The sequence below is a fragment of the Typopeltis vanoorti genome, chromosome 6 (assembly GCF_054136105.1).
Source record: "Typopeltis vanoorti isolate ZY-2024b chromosome 6, IOZ_Tvanoo_1.0, whole genome shotgun sequence".
In the NCBI taxonomy this organism is placed as follows: Eukaryota; Metazoa; Arthropoda; class Arachnida; order Uropygi; family Thelyphonidae; genus Typopeltis; species Typopeltis vanoorti.
In genome coordinates this window covers 107,762,049-107,778,765 of record NC_143554.1, presented here as the reverse complement: position 1 = coordinate 107,778,765, position 16,717 = coordinate 107,762,049, and the positions used below count along the sequence as shown (strand labels likewise).

General features: G+C 38.0%; 1 protein-coding gene across 1 annotated transcript in view; it reads right to left on the bottom strand.

Annotated features, from left to right (window-relative positions):
* LOC150105783 (tyrosine-protein kinase Btk-like) overlaps positions 1–16,717 on the bottom strand; it is a 173,239-nt gene that overhangs the window by 143,693 nt on the left and 12,829 nt on the right. The window contains exon 3 of the mRNA XM_090393586.1: positions 1,558–1,638. Coding sequence (XP_090249712.1) covers positions 1,558–1,638 — 81 coding nt within the window. The remainder of the gene's footprint in view (positions 1–1,557; positions 1,639–16,717) is intronic.

Genomic DNA, 16,717 nt, shown 5'->3' with positions numbered 1-16,717 from the left:
CCCAGATGACTGGAGAACTGGAAAGATCATCCCAATATATAAGAAAGGAAACAAAAGAGACTTCAGAAATTACAGACCAATCAATTTACTCCCTCACACCTATAAAATATTCATAAGAATTATATAAATAGATTAAAAAACACCTATGAAGAAATGATAGGCACAGAACAAGCTGGTTTCCAAGGAAACTATTCAACAATAGACCAAATTTTCACACTGCACCAACTAGCAGGGCTCAGCTGGGAAGACCATAAAGAACTATATTGTTGTTTTGTGGACTTGAAACAAGCTTTCAATATTATCAACAGAGAAATCCTTCTTAAAATTCTACTAGAAAAAGCAATAGACAAATATATAATACAGTTTCTGATAAAATATTACTCTAAGACAAATGCAATAATGCAATAAGGACACACTCACAACAGAACCCATAGAAATCAAAAGGAGTAATACAAGGATGCCCATTATCCCCATGCCTATTCAACATATATCTAGAAGAAGTTGTAAAGAAGGCAACAGACAATGAGCCTGGAATCAATGTCAATGGTTTAAACATAAATAATATCAAATATGCAGATGATCTCGTCCTTCTTGCAAGAATCCCAAATGAACTACAAAAGTTGATCAACAAGCTAAACGAAACCTGTAAAACATATGACATGACAATAAATATACAAAAGACAAAAGTGATGAAAATAGGGAGGAACGGAACAACCATCTCAGCCACCCTAAACGGAGAACAAATAGAACAAGAAGACAACTTCATATACCTTGGATCAAAACTAACGGAAACAATAGATGAACTCAAAACAATCAAACACAGAATAGCGATAGGATGGACCACCATGAGAAAATTACAGAAAATCTAGAAAACAAACAAGATATCTAAGCAAGCCAAAATCAAATTATATGAAGCAATAATTATACCAACAGTCATCTATGGAGCAGAAACGTGGAGAGTTAAAAAAAGAGAAGAGAAAAAAAACTGCTGGCATTTGAAATGAAATGCTTAAGAAAAATAAATAGAAAGTTGGATAGAAAAGAAAACAAACATCACAGTCAGACAAGAACTATTGCATCAAAAGACAATAATAGAAAAAATTAGAAAACAACAACTGAGATGGTTTGGACACACTACACATGGATGCAGACAGACTTCCTAATGTCCTAATCAATACTTTTCCAACTGAAAAAAGAAGACCTGGAAGACCAAGAATTACCTGGCTGAAATTAATAAAGAACATCTCAGGATGCAGAACATATAAGGAACTTTTTATATGGAAGTAGTATAAGAGTGTGAAGTAGTTTTTTTTTTTTTTATATATATATACACAGAGAGAGAGAGAGAGAGAGATGGATAAATGAGTTATGTTATTAGAATATATGAATGTAAAAATTGTCAATGAGTTTAAAGTATAACAGCCTTGTTACTGCTTTAATTGGACCTCTCATGATGAGTCTTTCAACTTCACAGATGTCTGTTAAAATAATAATACATTTAGGAGAAATTTAAAAGAGAGATTTTTGATGAAACTGAAATAAAAACAAATACAATACTTTTTCTAAAGAAAGATCTCCATCTTCAACAGCCTGAAAGGAATAAAGTGCCACCACTATCTTTGCACAGTTTGCTTTCATCTAAAAATGAAATTAAATATTTTTCATTATAAGTAAACTAAATTCATGCATATACATTTTTATGATAAGAAATGTATCTTTGGAAAAAAAAAACAGTAAAGACAAATTAATGGGATTATTTCTCCTTTACTGTGAACAGTGCGCATTAATTCAAGAAATTCATACTGCGTAATCAAGATCCAGTATCTAGATAGACTGAACATAATTTTCAAAAAAAAGCACTTCTCCCCCCTCCTTTTGACCATGTTAGTGAGTCGCTTGAACAATTTTTTTGATCACAAGTGATATACAGGTATTCCTCGATTAGCGCGGTTAATTAATCCCTCAATGTCACCGCGTATATCAAAATTGTGTTAATCAAATCTAATAATCAATGGTAAAAAGTACAATTCGTCCCTGATCGATTACTGTACTAATAGTTCATTTTATATGGTACTCTTTTAGGAAAGATAAAAAATGAATGCAAAGTAAATGTTTAATAAATACTTGTACCTACATTAGTTACTGCAATTTTTTTTAATCAAAAGAAGTTATAAAGAGTCGTTTGAACAGTTTTAGTTTTTTCTTATCGGCATAAATTCTACGATAACAAGCAAAATGACTCTCCAGACCTCGGCAAACAAGCATTCTTCGATTAACATCTGGATCCATATCCATTACTTGCTGCTTAAGCTATTCTAAATTGCAAAATATTCCATCCAGTTCTTTGACTGTTATTTTCTTTGGAACCTCATCTTCACATTCCATTTCATATGTGCGTTGTTCAATTTCAAGAAGATCGTTGTCACTGAAATCTTTTGAATTTGAATGCAATAATTCTTTAACATCTTCTGCATCAATACCATCAAAACCAAGGTCTTCACCAATTGCAACAATTTCTTTGACCACATTGTTCACAGGATTTTGAAAACAACCTAAGTCATTAGTGCATTCTGGCAGAAGGTTTTTCCAAACAGCTTTCATGCAACTAGAAGACACTTACTCCCACGAGTCACGAATGTTCTCAATTGCATGTTTAATGTTAAATTTTTTCCAAAATTCGTGGAGCGTAATCGCATTTTCTCGTGTTATTGTTTCTACTGCCTTTAAGAATGTCTTTTTAAGAAAATAGGCTTTAAAAGTTGCAATGATGTCCATGGATTGTAGCAATGATGCCGTATTTGGTGGGAAAAATAAAACTTTCACATTCTCACACAGATCATTAAGAGAATTTGGATGACCAGGAGGCTAGCAGCCTCATGGCGTGAGCATGATTTTGTGTGGTAAATTTAAAGGCGCATTAATCAAAACTCTTGCCACATATATCAAGGGATTGCCGCAATTAATTTCACCGCGATAATCAAATCTGCATTAAGCAAAACCGTGTTAAGCAAGGGATGAAGGTATGAAGGGAATATTCTGCATGATTATGCATAGACACTAAGATGTAAAACATTTCTAAAAATGGAAGGTGGATTGTAGAATTCAGGTTAGTATTTGTGGCTTAATATTTGTGAATAATCTTATCCACAAATAAGAGTGATCTTACACACATCAAAAATCATAGAAAATTCATTAATACATTTTTTATTGTATTAAGTGTGAATCTTCCTCTTACGAACTTTCTTTAATCCCAAAGATAAGAGGTCCACAATCTTTTTCATACTGCAGACCCCTGAAACCATTTAAAAATTCCATAGACCATGCAAACATTAAAAATTCTCTTAACTATAAGAAAAAAAAAAAGACTAGCTCTAATAAATATGAAAGAGTTCAGAAAAATATTGAAGTGGCGGTGAATTTGAGCTGTGCAGAAGAAAGTGATTTTTAATCGGTGAATAGTCCATTTTTTTCCCCTTTTTCTACGTTTTTGAGTGCTAAATTGTTTCTCTGAATACGAGTGTACTTCAGTGGTTGTTTTTTAGAAGTTAGTTGCTGTCACGATATAATATATTTTGGTTACCGTCGGAATCGAATGCATAACGTGGAAGACAAAACGAAGCTAAGTTTTCATTACTGTATTTAGTTATATTTCATTTTATTTAGCGTACTTAAATGTTTTATTTTGCTTGTAATTGTTTGTACTTTTTTTTCTTATTTATTTAACGGAATTTATTAATTGAATATGTTGTTTATTATTTTAACGGTATAACAGAACACAGAAACTAAGTAAATAATTAATTTATTAACTTGATGCTCATATTTCGCTGGTGTTATAACCAGCATCTTCAGAGCACAAAAACACTGTTTGTCACAATACGAGAGACTAAAACAACATGGTGTACTTAAACAAAATTGTAGCAGCAACACAAAGACTAGAGTCCTGATTTTGGCGCCTTCTATCTGAAAAAAACAGCTATCATATATTACTAGAGTCCTAGAAAAGTGCTAGTTTTTTCTTAATATGACTGTCTCCCAGATCTTCGGTAAATTAAATACAGCCATATTTGTTGAGATTTGGAGTGTGTTTTAGGGCTTCTGTCGCCTGTAAGAACAATCTCTCTGATTTATACGGGTTTCTGCATAGTACTTTTGTGTTTTTCCAGTTGATCCTGTGTGCAGGGGTATCAACTTCCCATAATTATCATTATGGGAAGTCGGGCCTAGATACCCCTGCACACAGGATCAACTGGAAAAACACAAAAGTACTACGCAGAAACCCGTATAAATCAGAGAGATTGTTCTTACAGGCGACAGAAGCCCTAAAACACACTCCAAATCTCAACAAATATGGCTGTATTAACTTGCCGAAGATCTGGGAGACAGTCATATTAAGAAAAAACTAGCACTTTTCTAGGACTCTAGTAATATATGATAGCTGGTTTTTTTTTTTTTTTTTTCAGATAGAGGGCGCCAAAATCAGGACTCTAGTCTTTGTGTTGCTGCTACAATTTTGTTTAAGTACACCATGTTGTTTTAGTCTCGCGTATTGTGACAAACAGCGTTTTTGTGCTCTGAAGATGCTGGTTATAACACCAGCGAAATATCAGCATCAAGTTAATAAATTAATTATTTACTTAGTTTCTGTGTTCTATTATACCGTTAAAATAATAAACAACATGTTCGACGAACACATAAGTCTGTCCACACGTTTAAGGATTATTAATTGAATAATTGACAATTACTACTCGGCAGTAAGGAATGATGGCAGATTCAGCTGCAGTCGCAAGTGGCGTATCGCCAAGTCCTCCACCATTTAAGAACTCGATTATAAGCAATATCATAAGGGACTTTGTGGCATGCAGTACTTGCGGCATGTATGCGTCTCGGGAATTAGATATGTGGCCTGTGAAAGAGAACGGAGAGCGTATGTGCGCAAAATGCAGGCAGTGGGAGGAAATAAGTGCATTCGAATTATCAATATCCGACCTTGTTGCTCCAGGAATGTGGAATGAATGTAGCAAGACAAGTAGTGTGATAGGAGAGAATGAAAAAAATATATATATGAATGAGAAAATAATAGTTGATAGTGTGGAAGGCGTGAGTGACTGTGAAAGTTTAGGAGATGGTTTTGTTTGGGAGAGTGAATTTAGATTAAGAGTGACTGACCTGCAGAGGGAGATAGATGAGCTGAAAGAGGAGGTGGAATGTCTTGTGAATGAGAGCAGAAGTATGAAAGATAAGAGTAGGAGAATGGAAGAGATAAATGCAAGCCGAATCAGAGTAGGGGAGAGAGAGAGAGAGAATTCTGGGAGTGTTAGAAGAGGATAGAAAGGAAACAGAAGAGAGGGAATGAGTGAGAGGTATGTGGGTGCTAGAAGAGGAGAGAATGGAAACAGTAGAAGAGAGGGAATGAGAGAGAGGTATGGGAATGCTAGCAGACAAGAGGATGGAAACAGTAGGAGAGATGGAATGAGAGAGAGATATGGAAGTGCTAGAAGAGGAGAGAATGGAAACAGTAGGAGAGATGGAATGAGAGAGAGGTATGGGAATGCTAGAAGATGAGAGGATAGAAACAGTAGGAGAGAGGAATGAGAGAGGGATATGGAAATGCTAGAAGTGGAGAAAATGGAAACAGTAGGAGAGAGGGAATGAGAGAGAGATGTATGGGAGTGCTAGAAGAGGGGAGAATGGAAACAGTAGGAGAGAGAGGTATGGGAATGCTAGAAGAGAGAATAGCAATAGAGGAGAGGGAATGAGAGAGACCTATGGGAATGAAAGAAGAGGAGAGAATGGTAAGAGGTATAATGTATGATGACTCAATGATCCGTGGTGTTCAAGATAGAATGAGTGAGGAGTGTTTGCCAGGAGGAACAATAGAAAGGGTGGCTATGGCAATTAAGAGAGGTGAAAGGGTGGATGAGATGATTGTGATGGTAGGAACAAATGACTTCAGTGGTAATGTAAGTCAGGCAGCGAGAGATACAAGATTTTTGCTTGAGGCTGTACGGAAGAAGACAGAGAGAGGAAAAATACTGTGCATGTTGCCTAGGTATGATAATGATGAATTGAGCAGAAGAGCGGTGATATTGAATGGTATAATAGCGAGAATGTGTAACAAGAGAGGACTGGTATATGTGGATGTTTGGAGTGCATTTGAGGAAAGAGAGGAATTCTATGCGAGAGACCGCTTACATTTGAATGAGGAAGGCCGTAGGCATCTGGAGAGATTGCTGTTCTGAACGAGTCAGTGTGTCCCAGGGAGGATAATAGCAGGGGGGTGGCCTCTTGTGGGAACAGATATTTGGGAGAAGGGAGACGATGTCAGGTAACACTGAGCCCAGTGGAGTCTAGAAGGGATAATGCTGGGTATAGAAACAATGGCATTTATATGCTTTATACTAATGCCAGGAGTATCCGGAATAATGGAGAGGAATTGGTGGCGCAGATAGCATCAGCCTGGCCAAAAATTATTGGAATCACTGAGACGTGGTTGACAGAAGGGGATATAATAACAGGAATAGAAGTCGCTGGGTATAGCATTTTTCATCAGGATAGGAGGGGAAAGCGTGGTGGTGGTGGGGTACTGCTTATGATAAGTAATGACCTATGTCCTCTAAGAGTGGAAGCTTTTGGAAGGAAGTGAGACAAATGATTTTGAGAGCATATGGTGTGAGGTAGAGGTAGGCAAGACAGGATATTTAGTGGGGGTGTTGCTACAGACTCAGGAGCACAGAGGATGGGGACCAGGAGATGTTTAGACAGCTAAGTTTGGCAAGTGCAAGAAGAATGATTGTTATGGGAGATTTTAACTACAGTAGTATAAATTGGAGAGAGGAAGATGCATGTAGCAATAGGGGAATGGAATTTCTAGAATTCTTGAGGGACAAATGTCTTAGGCAATATATAACAGAGGGAACAAGAGGTTCAAGAGTTTTGGATTTGGTTATAGCATCAGAAGAGTTGATAATAACTGAGATGACATCTCTCCCACCGGTTGGAGAGAGTGACCATGTGGTTTTGACTTGGAAAATGAATAGACATGCAGGAGTATCAAAGAGACGGGAACTTATGTGGAATTATAATGAAGGTGATTACAATAGTCTTAGACGTCAACTTCGGGAAGTTTCATGGAGGAAGGAATTGGAAGGCCGGGATATCATTAGTGTGTGGGAAATTGTGAAAGAATATTTGTTAGCAGCAATGGTAAGTTGTATACCACGAGTGAAGAAGAGGACACAATTTGGAGTAAAGTGGATGACAAACAATATTAAACAGGAATTACATGTGAAAAAGAGGCTATGGAAGAGATATAAGGAGACAGGTGAAGAGAGGATGCATGATGAATATAAGACACAGGCCAGAAGAGTGACTAGTTTGAGTTTGGTAAGGAAAGCGAAACTGGAATATGAGAGGAGATTGGCCCTAAGATCCAAAGAAAATCCTAGGGAATTTTTTAGCTATCTGGCTAGTAGGAGGAGAAATGACTGTGGAAGAATGATATTGTAGGATAAAAATGGGAATAGAATGACTGATGCAGAGGACATAGTGGAATTGTTCAATGAACACTATAATGGAGTATTTCATCCTAGAGGAGTCAGTTTTAATGCTAGAGGGATAGGGCTGGTTCGAGGTTTAGAGGTACAGGAGGAGAGTGTGTTTCAGATACTGAGTACTCTGGATGTCAGTAAAGCTTTGGGACTGGATGGTATTTCACCACGAGTTTTGAGAGAATGTGCTAGGGAACTGACAGTGCCTTTAACCTGGCTTTTCAATGAAAGTCTGGCTTTGGTAAAGGTGCCCAGGGAATGGAAGGAAGGTAAGATAGTGCCATTGCATAAGGGTGGTAACATACTGGAAGTGTCTAATTATAGGCCAGTCTGTGTGTCATCAGTAGTTGTTAAGATCTTAGAGAAAGTAGTGAGGGAGCGTATACAACATTGGGCAGATGAGGGTAATGTTATCTGTGAGAGTCAACATGGATTTGTGAAAGGGTGCTCTTGTTTTAGCAATATGCTAGCCTTTTATAATAAAGTTACAAGAACATTAGATGAGGGAAAGGCATATACTGCAATTTTCTTAGACTTAGCAAAGGCATTTGACAGGGTGCCACATGATAAGCTGATATTTAAGTTGCAGCACATGGGTCTGGATGTCAGATTGGTCAACTGGATTCAGGATTGGCTGTCTGATAGGTATCAGAGAGTTGTGTATGGTGGAGCAGTTTCAAGGAGCCAGAGGGTTACAAGTGGGGTCCCACAGGGCTCAGTACTAGGACCTATATTGTTTAACCTTTATATCAATGACATTGCCAGTGAATTGCAAGGGGATATTCAGTTGATGGGATGCTGCATACTCTATGGGAGGAGTTATACTGGAGGAAGTAGGGGGAGACAAGAGATCTGGGGTTGATGATTGATAGAAACCTGAAGTTTAGGGGACATATTGCAAAGGTGGTGAAGGTAACACAGAGGATTGCTGCAATTATGAGAAGGACACTGGCCTGCAGAGATAAGAGGATGATCATTCCGTTGTATAAGTCTCTGATCAGACCACACTTGGACTATTGTTCTCAGATTTGGTCCCCAGGATTTGAAGGGGATAAATTAACTGTGGAAAGGATACAAAGATGGATGACAAAGATGGTTTCAGGACTGTACAAGGATAGTTATGAGGATCGGCTGAGGGAATGTAGACTGCAGAGTTTGGTGGATAGAAGAAGGAGAGGTGATATGATTGAGACTTTTAAACAGTTGAGAGGTGGTTACAGGGTTGACTGGGGAGTTCTTTCGCTTGGTTGAACAGCGGGAGGCCATCCCTGGAAGTTACGAAAGGAAACTGTGAGCAAGAGGGTGAGGAGTGGTTTCTTTGTGTGGAGGGTGGTTGAGCCGTGGAATGCATTGCCTGATGGAGTGGTGAGGGTGAGAACGGTCAATGAGTTTAAGGAGTGGTATGACAGACTTTATGTTCTTAGGAAGGCCCTCCTACGATGAGTCTTTTGACTCCATGGAGGCCTGAATAATAATAATATGAATTTTTGAAACCAACAGCACTTTTTCTGAAAGCCAAAGCCAATATCAGTGCAAAGTGATTATATACTCCCCCTCACAAACTTTAAAGATGTATATTACGCCTCAAAACTAACAAAATTCCAATAAACATGGGTATGGAGACTCTATATTTCTGAAGACATTGCAGCATGAACATTGATAGTGTATAAGGTTTCACAGACACAACTGAATGGATCATGTGATTGTATATAACCAATATCACATACAATATATTCCTGGAGTTGTATTCATTATAACTGGCTTGTCCTGAACAAGTAGCATTTGCTTTTTGTTTCATTTACATCAGTAATTTGCAATTAAAATACTCTAATCCACAGTATTTTAACAATATGGTGATACACCATTTTTCTACATTTGTAACTTTGGCAAAAATTACAAATTTCCTAGGGACGTAGTTAAGGAATTAATTTACAGTGGTTACAGAAAACTATGCAGAGAGACATTTCAGTATGAAATATGTCCACCCCGAACTGCGATGCAGTTCTCACAATGTCGTACCATGCTTAACATGAAGTGAATCAGGAGTTTCTGAGGCAAACTGGCCCACTCCTCCTCCTTCAGAGGTAAGGCCGTGTTTATTTTCTGGAGGGAATCAAGCAGCATGCATCTCACTATTGAATCCCAAATGTGTTCTATGGATTGAGATCCAGGGAGTGTGCTGGCCACTCAATTCAATTTACATCCTTAGTCTCCAGAAGTATCTCCACTACTCATGTATGATGTGGTGTGACATTGTCATCCATAAAAATGAATGAAATGAAAAATTTTCCTACAGCACCATGGAACAATCAAACATGACACTGAAGACGTAGCTCAGTGTGTCCATTTAGCATAATGCCTTCCCACATCATGACCCCAGCATTGCTGTATCTATTCCTTTCAAAAACATTTTTGCGATGGTAAGCAGTACCACTTAAATGCCAGATCAAATGTCATCTAGAATTGGAGGAAAGCCTAAAACGACTCTCATCTCATTAGTCCATTAGTATCTTGTCCAATTTTTATGGATGCAACACCACTCAAAACATGCTCTATAATGAGCTGTGGATAAAGGGATGAAGACTACAGGCCTTCAGGCCTACTTGTCACAGACTTGCTGCAGTTTGTCAAGATATCCACGTACCTGCGCTTGAATGGTGCCAACTTGCAAGCTGACCTGCCATGGTGCATCGATTACATTTTGCTGTTATAACCAAAAATCTTTCTTCATTCTCAGTAGTAGTAGTAGTAGTAGAGCAAGGGTAACATCTTAGAAAACGCCTGGAATACATTCTACTGGTTTGAAATGCTGCCCAGAGCCTGAATATAATGCTATGTGAGATTTCAAACTCTCTAGCAATATCAGTAATTCTGCTGCCCCCTTCAAACTTTCCAATAATCTCCCCCCCCCCCTGTGAAATCATCTAGATGATGTCTTTGAGACATTACAAGACATCCAAGTTTGAAACTTTATTCCTTTACAAAAAAAAAAAAAAAAAAGCTTCATTCAAACCCAATTTGCTTAGCACAGCTGTTTGCCTTTTATGCAGCTGAGTGCTACCACGTGACCCCTTTGCACACAATTCAAAAATTTGAATATGTACCCATTTTCTACTTGAAATTATCATTTATACAAATTGCCACAAGCTGATTGATCTGAATTTAAGTGTTGTAATCTTCAGAAACAGTGTTTGTCCATATATCAAGCAAGTAGAAGAAGATATAAAATTCAAAGTTTATAAATTAAGAAGAATGCTGGGTACAAAGCCAACCACCAATCAAAACTACATTGCATATTGTAACTTAAAAACATTCAAATTACAGAATTTTTAAAATTAAATAATATCTCATAACATGACAATCCTGACTGGCTGAGCAGGTAGCTTATCTACTCTGCAATTGTACTGTGGTTTCATATTTCAATAGATGTGGATGTTTATAATTATATGTCTCTAGGTGGAAGATGAATTTCATCAGTCAGCTTGAGATACCATTTATTGAGTCATGATGTGGCATTGTTCTTCTATGTTTGGTCTCTAAGCAGGTTTCTGAATTATGTAGCCCACCCAACCTTGGCATAGTGATGTACTATATTGCAGTTAGCCTAGTGGCTATGCGCTTTGCAACCATATGCCTGGGGAAGGAATGTCCTAGGTTCGATTTCAGTCAACAATGTGAGGAGCTTAACGATCTTCCTCAGCCATAGCCAAGTTAACCGGTCTTGGGCGTGGACAGCAGGTTTTTTCCTCCAGTTTATCTGGGGTTTTTCATCCTGCAAGCAGGCAAACTGGTCCTGTGAACACACATGAATACAGTCAGGAATACTTAAGACCATCCCTCCAGGCATAGCTGGAAGGATTGTCCGGAGGGACTGGCATAGCTGACAATTCAGACCCCGAGCCCAGATAAAAATAGGGGGGATTAAGGTGGTGCTGTAAAAGGGGCTCAAGGCAGTTGAATCACCAAACAAAATGAAATGAAAATGAAACATAAAAACAAAAAAACCAAAGAAATATAGATTCTCTCTTATTATCGAACCAGGTGATTGTAAATGGAGATGAGAGATGAGAATGTAAGTTGGATAGGGAAGGGGAAAAGTGAGTCAGGGAGACATACTGTAGAGAGAGAGAGAGAGAGTGGATGCTGAAAGCAGTGATGAATGCATATATGAGGATGATCAGCATAGCAATGGGATATGGCCTGGGATGCATGGGGAGCATTTGAATCTGGGAGATATATGGGACAAAAGGTAAGAGTGAACAGCCAGGAGCAGGTGTGGAGAGGTCACGGGTTAAATAGTGGCTTATTCTGTTCTGTTTATACCATCACATGGCTGTAACTATTTTAAATAATCCATTATTTGCATGCCAACTTGTACTCCATTTGCCTGTATGCCACTGATGATGATCTGTAATTTTCAGGTTGAAATATTTGGCTAATAAAGTTTAATACTTTATTCATCAAGCCAACATTGTGAGAGGCTGGGATTGCAGGGTATGGTGAAGGAGGGACTGGTAGTGAGCAAGCATAAGGTATATGAGGAATTCAGTAAACTTAAAGTCAATAAGGCAATAGGACTTGACAGCATATCATCATGTATGTTTGGAAGGTGTCCTCTAGGCTTTTTTACACTACATGACTCTGTATGCTACCTTGTAAGATGCCAGCAAAGCATTGCTTGATATTGATGCTTGTTTAAAAAATGTTTCCTTTTTTTTGTTCTTTCAATTTCGAACTATATCACAGTGCCCCAGGGGCACCACATCACACACTGCTCAAGAGAAATAACGGCAACTTTGACACATATAAATCTTGAATGCAGCACCTCAAAGGAGTGGAAAGTGAGAAAAATTGTTCCACTTCACAGATGGGAGATGATAAGATTGAGACTACAAATTATTGATCAATTTGTATATCTGGAGTTGTTAAGGTGTTAGAGAGGTTGGTGAGGACCAGGATTCAGAATTGGATTGATAATAGCAGTACTCTATGATGGTCAGCATGGGTTTGTTAAGGGAAGGTAATCTGGTAATCTACTTATGCACTACAACAAAAAGTCATAAATTCAATGAATTTATCTTATACAATGAATGAATAAGAGAAATTGCCCATAGTGGTATACTTGGATTTTAAAAAGGCTCTTGATAGATTGCCACACAAGTTGGTAAATAAATCAAAATGGAGATGGAATTAGATAAGGGACTAGTGAGTTTGATAGATAATTGGCTATCAGATAGGTATCAACAGATTGTGTACAGAGGAATGGTATCCTAAAAGAGAAAGGTTACTAGAAGAGTACCACAGGATCAATCTTGGAGACATTATTGTTTAACTTCTTATGCTAATTATAATGGAAGGAGCTTAACTGAGGATGTGCAGTTCTTTGCCAATGACACAAAATTAGAAAGAACTCTGTGGCTGTGCAGGAGGATTTCAATAGACTATGTGAGTAGACAAGTGAATGGAGCATCGGTTTAATGTTGCATAGTGCAAGGTCTTGAAATTTGGTAAGCAAGGTTGAGATGCAAAGTATACAGTTAATGAATAAATTTTGAAGGAAGCAGCAGAGATGAGAGATCTGGGAGTAATGGTAGACAGAGACTTGAAGTTTTGAGATAACATTGCTAAAACTAAGAACAATCACAATGGATCATGGCAATAATGAGGAAGATATTGACATGTAGAAGCAAAGGTTATAGTTCACTTGTATAAGTCTTTTCTAAGGCTGCATATGGCTACTATGTGCAAATGTGGGTGCCTGGGTTTCAAAGGGATGAGGATATATTACACAGGGTCCAGAGAAGGTTCACTAAGTCAGTTTCAGATCTACTGAAAAGTGGGATATGAGGACAGAGAGAGAATGCAACTTGCAAATGGAAGAAGTAGAGGGGATATGACTGAGATGTATAAGTTGGTGAGGGCATATTACCAGATTAATGTGGAAGAGATATTTCATAGAGTATGATAGAAGGAGACAAGGATAGAACAAGAGGCCATTCCTGGAAGCTGTAAAAGGCAGGTGTGAACAGTTAAGGGAGGAGAAGGTTCTTTGAATGGAGATTGGTTGTTGAATGGAATGTATTGCCTGAAAGTGTGGTGAGTGCAGAAACTGTGAATGGATTTAAGGATGACTCTTTTGACTACATGCTGGTCAGATGTTAATAATAATAAATTATAATTGGAATTTTAAAAAATTTAGGAATATTTATGCAGTGCACTCTTGCATAAATATTCAAGCAAGGAACCATTATACTTGAGTATCGAAACTTAAGCATATCAAAATGTAGTATGAGGAGACCTTTGCTAATGCTGTTTTTGTCAGGGAAACAAATGAATAGTGAAAAGTCATATGGGAACAAATTCAATGCCAGCAGAATTGAAGACAAGCACAATATCAACAGAAAAGAAGCTGAAGTGACAGAAGAACTAGAGAAGTATCAGATGGACATTACTGGTGTTGCTGAGACTAAAAAGATAAAAATAGGCAAGATCTATTTTGACAAACATAACATCCTATAATGTTATATTTGTACAACAGTGATCAAGAAAGGAAGGTAGGATAGCATTCGACACCAAACATCCAGATAAACTTCTTGATTATCAGGAAATTTCGAATAGAGCTATGTAGGTAAATTTAAAATGTAGAATTGGACAGTGAAACTTATTTGTGCCTACAGTTCCAGAGACTCGAAAAATTCTTCCCCTTCTTGTAAAGAAGAAGAGGAGGAATTTTTCAAGTCTTCAGAGAAGGTAGCTGACATAAAGAATATGGGAAAGCTGGCCCTTGTTGTATATCTAAATAGCAGGGTATGAATTCCAAGCATTCAGAAATGCTTTGGAAAACTTCCGAGAAAGGAGCAAAGCTAATAATAATGGTAATGCCTGCTGGATTTCTGCTCAGGACATGGACTAGTCATCCTTAACACCATGGTTCAACATGACATGTGCTTCCATGGTGAAAAACATAAGAAAAAATAAAAATCTTATTGCTTATATTATCACTGACTGTGATATACCTTCACACTGGTTCAGAATGTAGAAGGAATTTGAAACTGTAAGTGATCATCAGTTAGTTTTAAGAGGAATAAAAATGAATATCATATTGAAAAGAAAATATAAAAAAGTGTTCAAGTTGAGCAGAATTTGAAGGTGAGCTAAGTTCAAAAACAAGAACCGAACTCTGGAGTGTTGGCAGCAATCCCTGAAGAAAACATGGAACGATTCAGCCAGGGAATCCTATATAAAGTTGCCTGTATAGCAAATCCTATATAGCAAAATCAAAACTCCATGTTGAATGGAAGAAGTTAAATAAGCAATCCTGGAAAAAAAGAAAGCATATGGACTATATACATTGCTTAGAGAGAGAAGTCAATGGAAGAAGTTGTTCTGCTAAGTAGATGGTCTAACATGATTCATCACTCCATAATACAGTTTTCTAAGTGTCCACCATTGTACATGCTCTTTACCCCATTGAAGATAATACCACTTGTTGGTTCATGTAATGTGGAACTTGCATATTGCAATCCTGCCATGGAAACCCAAGTTGTTCCTCACTCCCCGTGAGGAACAAACAGCCATGGCACCTACCTTAATAAGATGTAGGACCTCCTTTTGCTGTGATGACTGCAGCAATCCCATGGGGATTCCACAAGCATATGATAGCATTCAATGGGAATTTTGGACCATTCTTCCTGTAGGCATGTAATGTGGTCCTGGACTGTTGTGAGGTGGATGTCCCCCTGACCTCACCCAATGCTTCAGTTCATCCCATAGATCAGCGTTTCCCAAATTTTTCCTATGACGGAACACTTCACAAATACCGAAATTTTTAACGGAACACCTTGGTTAGAGTTTCAGCATTTAAAACCATTCCAGGCTCATATTAATATTAATTTTGATAATTTTTCAAGGAACACTTATTCACTTTCTGGGGAACACAATTTGGGAAACCCTGCCATAGATGTTCGAGAGGGTTGAGATTAGGGCTCTGTGGAGGCCAGTCAAGTGTGGTGACATGATTGTCCACAAACCATGCATTTATAGCAGTAACCTTATGATATGGTGCATCGTCTTGCTGAGAGGTCCATAAAAATGCCACAAAGTAGAAAGCACTGCATTGTCCAGAATGTTCAGACAACCCTTGGAGTTCAATGTTCATGGCACCACAAACAGAGGTCCAAGGCCCAACCAGGACCATACCAACATCTTGCTACCTCCGAATTTTATAGTTTGGGTTATGAATTCTAGTAAGAAACATTCACCAGGCACCTGCTAAGTAGATGGTCTAACATGATTCATCACTCCATAATACAGTTTTCCAAGCATCCACCACTGTACATGCTCTTTATCCCATTGAAGATAATACTGCTTGTTGGTTCAGGTAATGTGGAACTTGCATATTAAAATCCATTGCACATATTATCCTTCATAGCATCCTCCCCCCCTATGGTTATGTTCAGTGAGTATGGTGGATCATCCACTGTGAATAGCACTTGCAGTTGACTCCTGCTTCCATTTCAGAATAGTATCACTGATTGTTGACCTCAGATGGCCCAATTTGCCAACAGTTTGCAGAGCAGATAGATCTGCAACATTGCATCCTATCAAATACCTCTTTCAAACTCTGTCAGTTCTCTTCTCGCAGCCATTTCACCTGGATACAGTTACACTGACTTGGGAGCAACATATTCCTCCAATTTATACCTACAAACATATGACTCATTGCATGACATAATGCTTCCCACCCAGGGAAGCATCATGTCATGACTTCTTTCCAAGCAATATATATTATTATTATTATCATCATTAAGACAGACCTCCAGGAAGTCAGGGACTCAATGAAGGAGGCCACATACTACATGCACCAGCTATCATACTTGTTCTTGAATTCGTTCACACTGCTTGCACACACAACATCCAATGGCAATCCATTCCAATCAAGCATCACTCTATGAGAAAAAATCTAGCCTTCACCCCCTTCTTAGCAGCATTCATTCTCAGCTTCCGAGGATATCCTTTTGTCCTTTCCGTACCCTCCATAAAATTCAAAATTCCATCAACTGAAGTCTTGTATGACCCATTGAGAAGTTTGTAAGTCTCAATCATATCACACCTCTTTCTCCTGTTTGCTAGTGTCTGCAGGCTACAAATTCTCAATGTCTTCATAATCA